Here is a 13903-nt window from a genome sequence, read left to right as displayed (position 1 = left end):
GCCTTGACATTGCAGTAATCTGTTACATTGTGTTACATTGTGTTGTCTGCTCTGAATCCCTCACAATCCATTTTTACAGCAGACAGCATTGACGTGCCTCTGCCCTGCTCGACGAAATACATTCCTGCTGCGCCGCTGTCGGTCAATAGCTGCTTCACCCTCTTATTGAAACGTGACGATGCACATTGTAAAATGCACAAAAACACATGTGCATACACACACAAACACACACACACACACACACACACACACACACACACACACACACACACACACACACACACACACACACACACACACACATATACACAGGTACAAACATAGTATTTTTGTGTGTTGTAGCAGTTGGAATTATCGTTAAATAGAGCAGAGACACAATAAGAAGAAAGCTTGGTATTGACAGACAAGACAACGCTGTGATTGTCTCCACAAAGTATCAAGGGAGAGGGAGTGGGAAAGGGAGAGATGGGGAGAGGGAGAGAGAGTGGGGGAGGGAGAGATGGGGAGAGGGAGAGAGAGTGGAGGAGAGGGACAGAGAATGGGGAGAGGGAGCGAGAAGGGAGAGAAAGAAAGAGAAGGGAGAGATGGAGGCCGGTATTTGATTCCAGGATATGGGTTCACATAATGCAGAGAGTGTGCAAAGTAATGATTAGAGTGGTATGTGTGGGTGGCTGGGTGTAGGGCATCCGGAAGTCTAAAGTCTGGCCTTTATTGTGACTGACAACAGAGACAGTTTGGCAAATTCAGCTCAACATTATTTATAGCACGTCTACACACAAACATACACATCGCGCCCCTCTCATCTCTGTCTGGCTAAAGTTCAATCCCATCAGCTGTTTTTGTGGCTATATGATCTATCGATATCCATTTGTCCAGACGTGGCCTATAGTCAAGCTGCAGTCTCTCTCTCTCTCTCTCTCTCTCTCTCTCTCTCTCTCTCATCCTCTCTTCTGACTCATCCCTCTTCCATCCCTGCTTACCCTCATCCTCCCCCACCAAAACCTTCCTGTATTTTCCCCATGCTTCTCTTCTTTCTCTTCCTCCCTCCATTTTCTAAATCCATTTCACCCCTCTTTTATATCCATGTCTCTCATGTTTCATTGGATAAGCCTTGTGTTTCAGAACAGCATTTTCCTTTTGTTTATTACATAAACATTAGACATTAGTTGAGATGTACCAAAACATTTTTTGATATACTCATACGGCGTTTATTAGCATGTTTTTACCACTTCTATGTAAATGGTATATTATCAGACACTAAACAAGAAGGTTTGATTTCATTATTACTGAAACAGGATTCAAGTGGGGAATATAAAGACCCAGTCCTTTTAAAAAATTGGAGGCCCCTTACACTTCAGTGTTGTGATGCAAAAATTCTAGCAAAATGTATAGCGCATAGTATTAAAAAAGTATTGTCGGACATTATTAATTCTAATCAGTCAGGTTTTTTTACATGGACAATACATTGGTGATAATATAAGGCAAGTACTAGAAACAATAGACCAGTATGAAAAATCTGTGAAACCAGGCCTACTATTCATAGCGGACTTTGAAAAGGATTAAGTATGACTGGAGAATATCTTATAAAATAGGTTAACATCATGTATAGTAACCCTAGGTATAAACTAGTAAATAATCGCTACTTCTCAGAAAGTTTTAAGCTGTCAAGAGGAGTAAAACAAGGTTGTCCACTATCGGCATATCTATTTATTATGGTCATCGAAATGGTAGCTATTAAAATCAGATCCAAGAATAATAAACTAATATCAAGGGATTAGAAATACAGGGCTTAAAAACAAAGGTGTCATTGAACGCTGATGATTCATGAAAAAAATAGATAAGATCTTACTACCATGGAAAGGTAAATACCTTTCTATTTGTGTAAAAATCACAAATAGAAAGCCCAGTTTACCCATTTGCTTATGGTCAGTTTTTAAAATTATATGAGAAAAAAAATATTCAATTTTATTGGGAACAGCAAGCCAGACAAAATTAAAACAGCCTATTTATATAATGAATATTAATTCGGGGGGCAGAAATGATTAAATATTAAAGCATTAGGCATCTCACTAAAGGCTTCAGTAATACAAAAGTTATACTTAAATCCGAACGGGTTCTCTAGCAAATTAGTGAGAATGTCTCACCCTATGTTCAAAAAGGCCTTTTTCCCTTTATTCCGTTTACAACCTCTCACTTTCAGTTATTTGAAAAGGAAATCATCTCCCAAATATGACTATTTTTAAAACAAGCCATAGAAAGTTAGTTGCAATTTCAATTTAATCCACCAGAAATGACAGAACAAATATTGTGGTTAAACTCAAATATACTAATTGATTAAACTTAAACAGTTTAAAAAAGGTATAAACTTCGTAAATGATATCATAAATAGGACTGGTGGAGTTCTGTCATAAATGCAGCTAATAAAAACATATGGAAATGTCTGCTCTACCCAAAATTACAAACAACTAATTTCAGCATTACCGCAAAAATGGAAGAGGGAAAAAGTTAGGAACTGCATTAAAGAGCAGAATTGGTTAAAGAAAATTGTGATAAATAATAAAGTATACCTGTTTCATATAAAGACCAGAAATTTACAGCCGTGCCGTGCCATATGAATTGCAAAATAGTTGGGAAGAGATTTTTGACGTACAGATTCCATGGCACATGGTTTATGAACTGATACACAAAACGACGGCAGATTCAAAACTTAGAATTTTTCAATTTGAATTATTATACAGAATTCTTGCAACCAACAGAATGCTATTTATATGGGGGACACAACCTTCCCAGCTCTGCAGATTTAGCTGCGAAGAGGCAGAATTATTCGATTATTTGTTTTGGTACTGTCCATATGTACAGTTGAAGTCAGAAGTTTACATATACTTAGGTTGTAGTCATTAAAACTCATTTTTCAACCACTCCACAAATTTCTTGTTAACAAACTATAGTTTTGGCAAGTCGGTTAGGACATCTACTTTGTGTAAGTCATTTTCCCCCAAATTGTTTAGACAGATTATTTCACATATAATTCACTGTATCACAATTCTAGTGGGTCAGAAGTTTACATACACTAAGTTGACTGTGCCTTTAAACAACTTGGAAAATTCCAGAAAAGTATGTAATGGCTTTAGAAGCTTCTGATAGGCTAATTGACATAATTTGAGTCAATTGGAGGTGTACCTGTGGATGGATTTCAAGGCCTACCTTTAAAACTCAGTGCCTCTGCTTGACATCATGGGAAAATCAAAAGAAATCAGCCAAGATCTCAGAAAAAAATTGTGGACCTCCACAAGTCTGGTTCATCCTTGTGAGCAATTTCCAAACGCCTGAAGGTACCACGTTCATCTGTACAAAGAATAGTACGCTAGTATAAACACTATGGGACCACACAGCCGTCATACCGCTCAGGAAGGAGACGCGTTCTGTCTCCTAGAGATGAAAATTATTTTGTGCGAAAAGTGCAAATCAATCCCAGAACAACAGCAAAGGACCTTGTGAAGTTGCTGGAGGAAACAGGTCCAAAAGTATCTATATCCACAGTAAAACAAGTCCTACAGTGGTGCAAAAAAGTATTTAGTCAGTCACCAATTGTGCAAGTTCTCCCACTTAAAAAGATGAGAGAGGCCTGTACATTTTCATCATAGGTACACTTCAACTATGACAGACAAAATGAGAAAAAAAATCCAGAAAATCACATTGTAAGATTTCTAATGAATTTATTTGCAAATTATGGTGGAAAATAAGTATTTGGTCACCTACAAACAATAAAGATTTCTGGCTCTCGCAGACCTGTAACTTCTTCTTTAAGAGGCTCCTCTGTCCTCCACTCGTTACCTGTATTAATGGCACCTGTTCGAACTTGTTATCAGTATAAAAGACACCTGTCCACAACCTCAAACAGTCACACTCCAAACTCCACTATGGCCAAGACCAAAGAGCTGTCAAAGGACAACAGAAACAAAATTGTAGACCTGCACCAGGCTGGGAAGACTGAATCTGCAATAGGTAAGCAGCTTGGTTTGAAGAAATCAACTGTGGGAGCAAATATTAGGAAATGGAAGACATACAAGACCACTGATAATCTCCCTCGATCTGGGGCTCCACGCAAGATCTCACCCCGTGGGGTCAAAATGATCACAAGAACGGTGAGCAAAAATCCCAGAACCACACGAGGACAGTGAGGACAGTTTTCACATCTAGAGAATCCCACCTAGTGAATGACCTGCAGAGAGCTGGGACCAAAGTAACAAAGCCTACCATCAGTAACACACTACGCCGCCAGGGACTTAAATCCTGCAGTGCCAGATGTGTTCAGGCCCATCTGTAGTTTGCTAGTGAGCATTTGGATGATCCAGAAGAAGATTGGGAGAATGTCATATGGTCAGATGAAACCAAAATATAACTTTTTGGTAAAAACTCAACTTGTCGTGTTTAGAGGATAAAGACTGCTGAGTTGCATCCAAAGAACTCCATACCTACTGTGAAGCATGGGGGTGGAAACATCATGATTTGGGGCTGTTTTTCTGCAAAGGGACCAGGACGACTGATCCGTGTAAAGGAAAGAATGAATGGGGCCATGTATCATGAGATTTTGAGTGAATACCTACTTCCACCAGCAAGGGCATTGAAGATGAAACGTGGCTGGGTCTTTTAGCATGTCAATGATCCCAAACACACCGCCCGGACAACGAAGGAGTGGCTTCGTAAGAAGCATTTCAAGGACCTGGAGTGGCCTAGCCAGTCTCAAGATCTCAACCCCATAGAAAATCTTTGGAGGGAGTTGAAAGTCCGTGTTGCCCAGCAACAGCCCCAACAGCCCCAAAACTGAACACTGCTCTAGAGGAGATCTGCATGGAGGAATGGGCCAAAATACCAGCAACAGTGTGTGAAAACCTTGTGAAGACTTACAGAAAAGGTTTGACCTCTGTCATTGCCAACAAAGGGTAATTAACAAAGTATTGAGATAAACTTTTGTTATTGACCAAATACTAATTTTCCACCATAATTTGCAAATAAATGCGATACAATGTGATATTCTGGATTTTTTTTTCTCATTTTGTCTGTCATAGTTGAAGTGTACCTATGATGAAAATTACAGGCCTCTCTCATCTTTTTAAGTGGGAGAACTTGCACAATTGGTGGCTGACTAAATACTTTTTTGCCCCGCTGTATATCGACATCTGAAAGGCCGCTCAGGAAGGAAGAAGCCACTGTGTAACGTCGGGTGAGTGATGAGTGAGGAGTCAAATGCAGAGAGCGAAGTGAACTGGAAAAACGCTTTAATGTCCTTCAAAACGTAACAGGTCCAAACATGGGTGAATGCCCTAAAACACTGGCGCTAAACAAACCCAAAACCTAGTTACAAACACTGGACAGCGAAAACCCAAAACAAACACGATACATCACCAAACGTAACAAGCCAACAAGCCCGCACAAACACCAGCGAGCAAAACTAACTTAAATAACACCCATCCCAAAACCCCAACAAGGAACATGTGAAAACAATTAGACAAAAACAAAGGAAAAAGGGATCGGTGGCAGCTAATAGACCGGCGACGATGACCGCCGAGCGCCACCCGAGCAGGAAGGAGAGCCACCTTCGGTGGTATTCGTGACACACTGCTCCAAAACCGCCATATAAAACGGACTCAGTTATGGAAACGCTGCTGGCAGCGGAATCTAAAACAGCAGAGAGTTCCTACTACAATGCAACTCAAACATGAACGGAATGTGTATCCCAATGGCCTAATCCCTGATTGTCTGCGAGTGGATTACAAACCCAAATGCAAACGTGGAAAACGCAGGGTAATCTGACAGAGACTAGGGTCGCTGTATTGTCAATTTGTTGTCTGCTGTATTTAAACGTATACATGATACTGCAACAAAATCTCCCCACGGGGACAATAAAGTCAGAAAAGCTAATTGTGTGTGTAATGTACAGATCTGTAACAAAGGCTCACACACATGGCTATGAACGTTGCCACACTTTCCACACATTCCCTGCTTGGCGTTCCTGTCATGGTCTCCCGTATCCCGAAGCCAGCCGATCACATTTCCCACAATTCCCACTCCACCCGTGCCAAGCAGCTGTAGCAAACATTAACTACTAGCGGTAAATGTAGTGCAGTAGCTATGCCCGCCATGAAACCGCAGGCCACAAACAAATCAATCCACAGCATAATCACCTTTATATACTGCTCCTAGGTATGGAGGCAATGCACTTTTATGTGGATTATTAGATCATCAAGAGTATTGTCCCCTTAGTGGCTGTACGTGTCACGTGGGGGGAGGGGGTAGAAGAGAGGCTAGGAGAGGGGAGAGGAGATGAGAGGAGAGAAGATGAGTGAGGCGAGGAGAGGAGAGGGATGCTTTTGAGTATCAATGTATGTGGTTTGTTTAGTATTCAGTTCAGTGTTAATCCGGCTTAATTGAAAAGATAACTGAAATTAATTTGGAGAGATAAACTTCTGCAATGTCGTCAAACAGCTCTTGTAACCTTTCCTTGCCCCTTCTCTCCTCTCTGCCTTTCTTTTTCTCTCTCCCTGACTGTTTTCCCTTCACCTTCACTCTCACTCTCCCTCTTATCTCTTTCATTCCCTTCTCACTCCCTTTCTACCTTGTCCTCTCTCTCGCTCTCTCTGTTTCTGTCTCTCCCTCTGTGTGAGGATGCTATCTAAGGCTTGTGTGTAGAAGGTTCAGGTCAAGAACAGAGCGAAGCCTTTAAAGGAGAAAGGCACTTGTAATCATTGCCAGCAGCTCTTTATAGCAGGAAATATGAACACTATTTATACTGAACAAAAATATAAACGCAACATGTAAAGTGTTGGTCCCATATTTCATGAGCTGAAATTAAAGATCCCAGAAATGTAGCATACACACAGAAATGTTATTTTTCTCACATTTTGTGCACAAATTTGTTTAGGATCTAAGACACGCGCACGCACTCACACACATACACACACAAACACAACTCCAAATATTCACCAGTTGGTTGTTATGGACATATAAATGTTTCTATGGTTAATGACCTCCTGTGAACCACTACCGAGATCTAGGATCATTATAACTCCCTGATGACTGGTTGGAACCCTCCTTTCTCTCTCTGCTCATTGGCCCCCTGATGGTTCCAGAAGGCCCTGTTGTGAAACAGTGGGGGAAGGCTATGTCTGTAACACCAGCGGGGGAAGGTTAGGATTGTAACTCCTGGAGGGCGAGACTGCTGGAAAAACAGTTTGAAGTTCTTGTCTGTCTCATCTCCCTGGAAATCACTGAGTGTACATGATTAGAATTTACATTTTGTGGTTTCATTTCGAATTGTGTTTTTATTTTATAAAAAAAAAAAATCACGGGTAGATCAGCTTAAATATTGCAGATAGTGGGTTCTATCAATATAATTGTCTGCATCATTTCCATTCCCCCATATGTATTTTTTAAATATATTTTCCTTTATTATTATTTTCCCCTAAGCCTACCACCCCTCCCCTAAATGGTTTAATTTGTTATCAGTTTGATTTCTTAGTTTGACTAGTAGTTTTCAAACTCAACAATTTTTTACAATCGATGACAGCAAGTGGCTATTTTCTTCAATGTAGCCCATCTGTGTGCCGCTGAGGCATTTGCTTGGGAAGCCAACACGTCTTCAAGCAAGGTCACTGACCTTTTTCACCACTATTTCTCTCTCTTTCTCTGTCTGATTAATCATCAGATTCGTCGTCAGGGTGGGATCCAGCTGCTGGTAGACCTGTTGGACCACCGTATGAGTGAGGTCCACCGCAGTGCCTGTGGAGCCTTGAGGAACCTGGTCTACGGCAAGGCCAACGACGACAACAAGATCACCCTGAAAAACTTTGGGGGCATACCTGCCCTCGTACGCCTGCTACGCAAGACGGGAGACGTGGAGATACGAGAACTGGTCACAGGTACAGGACACATATGACACACACACATACACGTACACACACTGACACCTCTAAATTCCAGAAGACAGTGATAACTGTTTCCAATGGTTTAATTACTCATAAGTCCAGACTTAGTCACTAGCAGGAGAACATAGCTGCTCAGTAGAGAAAACAATTTGAAGGAAAGCAGGATCAGTGAATTCAACGGTTTCAAGTCACACCGCTAGCATTCTGTCCGAATACTCAGACTGTCATTGTACACGAACAGACAAAGTCTCAACTGTATTTGAGAGCACACACTGAAATATTAACACAAACCACAGTGCTTCTCTCTGTGACGCTGGGAACAAACTCCCTCACTAGTCAACAAATATGAGAAACAAACAACTCCCACACACTGAACACACGTCTGTTTCGCTTCTTTCAGTCTTTTCTGGGGATGTTTCTATCTGCCAGATATGAGTTTTTTTGGCCTTGGTATCTCTGTGAGATTGCAGTTTTTACAGCAGTCATGTTTCTTTAGCCCCTTAGGTGAGAACAGTGAGAACATCAGTGTGTGTTGGTTTGGTGTGGAGCATTAGAACCTTTGTTAAAACTTCTTATGGCTTGGGGACAGTATTGAGTAGCTTGGATGAATAAGGTGCCCAGAGTAAACTGCCTGCTACTCAGGCCCAGAAGCTAAGACATGCATATTATTAGTAGATTTTGATAGAAAACACACTTCTAAAACTGTTTGAATGAAGTATGTGAGTATAATAGAACTCATATGGCAGGCAAAATCCTGAGAAAAAATCCAACCAGGAAGTGGGAAATCTGAGGTTTGTAGTTTTTCAAGTCATTGCCTATCCAAGATACAGTGTAAATTTGGTCCATTTGCACTTCCTAAAGCTTTCACTAGATGACAACAGTCTTTAGAACCTTGTTTGAGGCTTCTACTGGTTGAGTAAGAGGCCTCATTCAGGCGCGCTCCCGTGAGAGTTAGCTGCATTCCATTGCATTTCTAAAGACAAAGGTATTCTCCGGTTGAAACATTATTGAAGATTTATGTTAAAAACATTCTAAAGATTGATTCTATACATCGTTTGACATGTTTCTACGAACTGTAATGGAATTCTTAGACTTTTCGTCTGTCCTGCGCATCGTGAATTTGGATTTGTGAACTAAAGGCGTGAACAAAAAGGAGGTATTTGGACATAAATGATGGACATTATCGAACAAAACAAACATTTATTGTGGAACTGGGATTCCTGGGAGTGCATTCCGATGAAGATCATCAAAGGTAAGTGAATATTTATAATGCTATTTCTGACTTCTGTTGGCTCCACAATATGGCGGATATCTGTATGGCTTGTTTTGGTCTCTGAGCGCTGTACTCAGATTATAGCATGGTGTGCTTTTTCGGTACAGCTTTTTTGAAATCTGACACAGCGGTTGCATTTAGGAGAAGTTTATCTAAAGTTCCATGCATAACACTTGTATCTTTTGTCAATGTTTATTATGAGTATTTCTGTAAATTGATGTGGCTCTCTGCAAAATCACTGGATGTTTTGGAAGCAAAACATTACTGAACGTAACACGCCAATGTAAACTGAGATTTTTGGATATAAATATGAACTTTATCGAACAAAACATACATGTATTGTGTCACATGAAGCCCTATGAGTGTCATCTGATGAAGATCATCAAAGGTTAGTGATTAATTTTATCTATATTTCTGCTTTTTGTGACTCCTCTCTTTGGCTGGAAAAATTGCTGTGTTTTTCTGTGACTAGGTACTGACCTAACATAATCAGATTGTGTGCTTTCGTCGTAAAGCCTTTTTGAAATCGGACACTATGGTGGGATTAATTCTATCTTGAAAATGGTGTAAAATACTTGTATGTTTGAGGAATTTTAATTATGAGATTTCTGTTGTTTTGAATTTGGCGCCCTGCACTTTCATTGGCTGTTCCCGTTAACGGGATCTTAGCCGTAAGAAGTTTAAGGCTTCTAAGACAGGCTAGCCAAGGAGAGATCCTGAAAGACTATTTTACATCAGGCTATATCAACATCTGGGGACCTTAATCCAAGCTTTTGTGTGTGTGTGTGTGTTTGTCTGTGAACGTTCATGCGTGTTTATCTCTGATGGGAGGTGCCAGATATACTTGGTCCCAGCCCATCTGTGACTAGTGATTAGCCTTGTGAATGGGCATTAAGAAGCCTATCAGCTAATCCGATGGAGCGGGTACCCCTGCCTAAATTGGCCGCCCTTTGGGCTGGCAGGCAGTATGTGACAGAGCCAGAATAGACTCTATTGTAAAGGCCTTCAAACCACTGAGGGGAGAAATGAGAACTCTTGAAATAGCATTTAAGACTTGATGACTTGTGTTAACTCCCAGTGCTAATGCCTAGGCTTTAGCTCAGTGGGCTAACATGGTCTTGAGTGTCACTGATGACCTGTGTTCGATACCCAGTCAATCACATTTTTCTTACACAGTGAAACGGTGTTTAAACTGTAATTCAGGAGTAATAATTTATTCTTCTCCCTTTCCGTGGAGAGAGCTTGTTCAGAGATAAACACACACAGACACACATACACGAACAGACACACATACACGAACACACACACAGGCACACCGGCACACTGACACGAAAACAAAGGCACAAATACAGACAGAGGCTTCTTTTGTAGCGTTATTTTGTTCAGAGATAAGGGAAGTGAGAGGAAGCGTGACCCTCATGTCCAGTTTGACCTCTGACTCCTCCCTCACAGCAACAACGCTCATCTCTCGGTCAGACAGTCTCAACGGACACTGAGGACACAGAGGGCCAAAAACAATGTTTGTGTGCGAATACCCATACTGGCATCCTAAATAGTAGGCTGTTTTTAATATGCAAAGAATAGTATGTGACATTTCAAAAATCAAGTATGCTTTAAATGCCCGGATGTCATACCTGTTTTGGCTTCTTATGTAGTATGAATGGACTGTAAAGTTTTGCATACAAAATGGATGAAAGGGGGGCTTTGAGATTTGACAGCTCTCTGAAAGTAAACAAAAACAAAGGAAAGATGGCAAAGAAGACGGGCAAAGAATCTCCTGCAGTGTTCAAATGTAACTAGTATTTTCTTGGCCTCAAAATGATCACGTTTATTTAAACATATATCTTTGAAAAGATAGTTATTTGCAGCCTGCCGTGCCTTTACTTTAGCTAAATACGATAGCTAATGTTAGCTACGTGCTTTAGTAGGATACCCGATAAACTTGATGTTGTTGAGCGACAACTTCATATTTAACTTAGATAGCTAGTTATATATGCGAAGCATGATATTCATGATATTCATGATATTCATGATATTCCACATACGTTTTACTAAACATTGTTCTTTTTTTTTTGCGTAGTTTGAAACTTATTTTTTTACTTATTTTGCACACAATGTTGCTGCTACAGTCTCTTATGACTAGCGTGATGAAAAGATGCAGGAAAAGGGGGCACAGGTTGGGGTGCCTTCTGAGAATCCGTGGGCGAGCGAGTAAACTCCCACTGCCATCCGTTCTACTGGCTAACATGCAATCATTGTAACATAAAATTGGTTGACCTACAATTACAATTATCCTCCCAACGGGACATTAAAACCTGTAATATATTATGTTTCACCGAGTCGTGGCTGAACGACGACGCAGATAATATAGAGCTAGCGGGATTTTCCATGCACCGGCAGAACAGAGAACAGTCTGGTAAGACGAGGGGTGGGGGTGTATTTTTAGCCAGATCCTAATTGGTATGTTGAAATGTATGTTCCTTTTGATGGCATAGAATGCCCTTCTCTTCACAGCTTTGTGGAAGTTACCTGTGGCGCTGATGTTTAGGCCAATGTATGTATAGTTTTTTGTGTGCTCAAGGGCAACAGTGTCTAGATGGAATTTGTAGTTGTGGTCCTGGCGACTGGACCTTTTTTGGAACACCATTATTTTGGTCTTACTGAGATTTGCTGTCAGGGCCCAGGTCTGACAGAATCTGTGCAGAAGATCTAGGTGCTGCTGTAGGCCCTCCTTGGTTGGTGACAGAAGCACCAGTAGACATTTGACTTCAGATTCTAGTAGGGTGAGGCCGGGTGCTGCAGACTTTTCTAGTGCCCGCGCCAATTCGTTGATATATATGTTGAAGAGGGTGGGGCTTAAGCTGCATGCCTGTCTCACCCCGCGACCCTGTGTGAAGAAATGTGTGTTTTTTGCCAATTTTAACAGCACACTTGCTGTTTGTGTACATGGATTTTATAATGTCGTATGTTTTACCCCCAACACCACTTTCCATCAATTTGTATTTGACATTTTGACATTTGCTCAGTACATTGTTTTCATTGAGGAAATGTACGAGTGTGCTGTTAATGATAATGCAGAGGATTTTCCCCAAGGTTACTGTTGACGCATATTCCACGGTAGTTATTGGGGTCAAATTTGTCTCCACTTTTGTGGATTGGGGTGATCAGTCCTTGGTTCCAAATATTGGGGAAGATGCCAGAGCTAAGTATGATGTTAAAGAGTTTTAGTATAGCCAATTGGAATATGTTGTCTGTATATTTGATCATTTCATTAAGGATACCATCAACACCACAGGCCTTTTTGGGTTGGAGGGTTTTTATTTTGTCCTGTAACTCATTCAAGGTAATTGGAGAATCCAGAGGGTTCTGGTAGTCTTTAATAGTTGATTCTAAGATCTGTATTTGATCATGTATATGTTTTTGCTGTTTGTTCTTTGTTATAGAGCCAAAAAGATTGGAGAAGTGGTTTACCCATACATCTCCATTTTGGATAGATAATTCTTCGTGTTGTTGTTTGTTTAGTGTTTTCCAATTTTCCCAGAAGTGGTTAGAGTCTATGGATTCTTCTATTACATTGAGCTGATTTCTGACGTGCTGTTCCTTTTTTTTCCCGTAGTGTTTTTCTGTATTGTCTTAGTGATTCACCGTAGTGAATCACACGCCCTCTCACTGTCTCTCTACCCCTCTCTCTCTCTCTCTTTCCCTCTCTCGCCCTCTCACTCACTCTCTCTCTCGCCCTCTCACTGTCTCTCTACCCCTCTTTCTTTCTCTCACTCTTCTCTCTCTCTCTACCCCTCTACCTCTCTCTCTCTTTCCCTCTCTTGCTCCTCTCTCTCTCTCTCTTTACCTCTCTCACCCTCTCACTCTCTCTCTACCCTCTATCTCTCTCTCTCTTTCTCTCTCTCACTCCTCTCTCTCTCTCTCTACCCCTCTATCTCTCCCTCTCTACCCCTCTCCTGCCCTCTCACTGTCTCTCTACCCCTCTCTCTCTTTCCCTCTCCTGCACTCTCACTGTCTCTCTACCCTTCCCTCTCTCTCCTCTCTCTTTCTCTCTTTCCCTCTCTCGCCCTCTCACTGTCTCTCTACCCCTCTATCTCTCTTTCTCTCACACTCTCTCGCTCCTCTCTCTCTCTCTTTCCCTCTCCTGCACTCTCACTGTCTCTCTACCCTTCTCTCTCTCTCCTCTCTCTTTCTCTCTTTCCCTCTCCTGCCCTCTCACTGTCTCTCTACCCCTCTATCTCTCTCTCTCTACCCCTCTCTCGCTCCTCTCTCTCTCTCCCGCTCTCTCCCTCTCTCTGTCTGTCTCTCCCTCTCCTACCCCCCTCTCTCTCTCTACCCCTCTCTCTATCTCTCTCTTGCCCTCTCACTGTCTCTCTACCCCCTCTCTCTCTCTCTCTTTCTCTCTCGCTCTCTCTCTCTCGCCCTCTCACTGTCTCTCTACCCCTCTCTCTCTACCCCCCTCTCTCTCTCTCTCACTGTCTCTCTACCCCCCTTTCTCTCTCTCTCTCTCTCTCTCTCTCTCTCTCTCTCTCTCTCTCTCTCTCTCTCTCTCTCTTCCTCTTCCTGGCTAACTCTGAAGCAGTGTTATGCATGGCCAGTCTCTGTGACTCAGGGAGAATTTACTGCTTTAATTTACTGTCTGAGTCTAGGCTGGTGATAGCAGTTCTGCTCACAGAGGATATACAACGGGCATCCAGAAATGGGC

The 13903-nt window shown here is 41.6% G+C and overlaps 1 protein-coding gene across 1 annotated transcript in view; it reads left to right on the top strand.

Annotated features, from left to right (window-relative positions):
• LOC110535425 (catenin delta-2) overlaps positions 1-13903 on the top strand; it is a 393927-nt gene that overhangs the window by 291254 nt on the left and 88770 nt on the right. Inside the window, exon 14 of the mRNA XM_036935119.1 lies at positions 7706-7919. Coding sequence (XP_036791014.1) covers positions 7706-7919 — 214 coding nt within the window. The remainder of the gene's footprint in view (positions 1-7705; positions 7920-13903) is intronic.

Source organism: Oncorhynchus mykiss, chromosome 11 (assembly GCF_013265735.2).
Source record: "Oncorhynchus mykiss isolate Arlee chromosome 11, USDA_OmykA_1.1, whole genome shotgun sequence".
In the NCBI taxonomy this organism is placed as follows: Eukaryota; Metazoa; Chordata; class Actinopteri; order Salmoniformes; family Salmonidae; genus Oncorhynchus; species Oncorhynchus mykiss.
The sequence above is the reverse complement of the archived record's forward strand: the minus strand, read 5'-3'. Positions and strand labels throughout refer to the sequence as shown.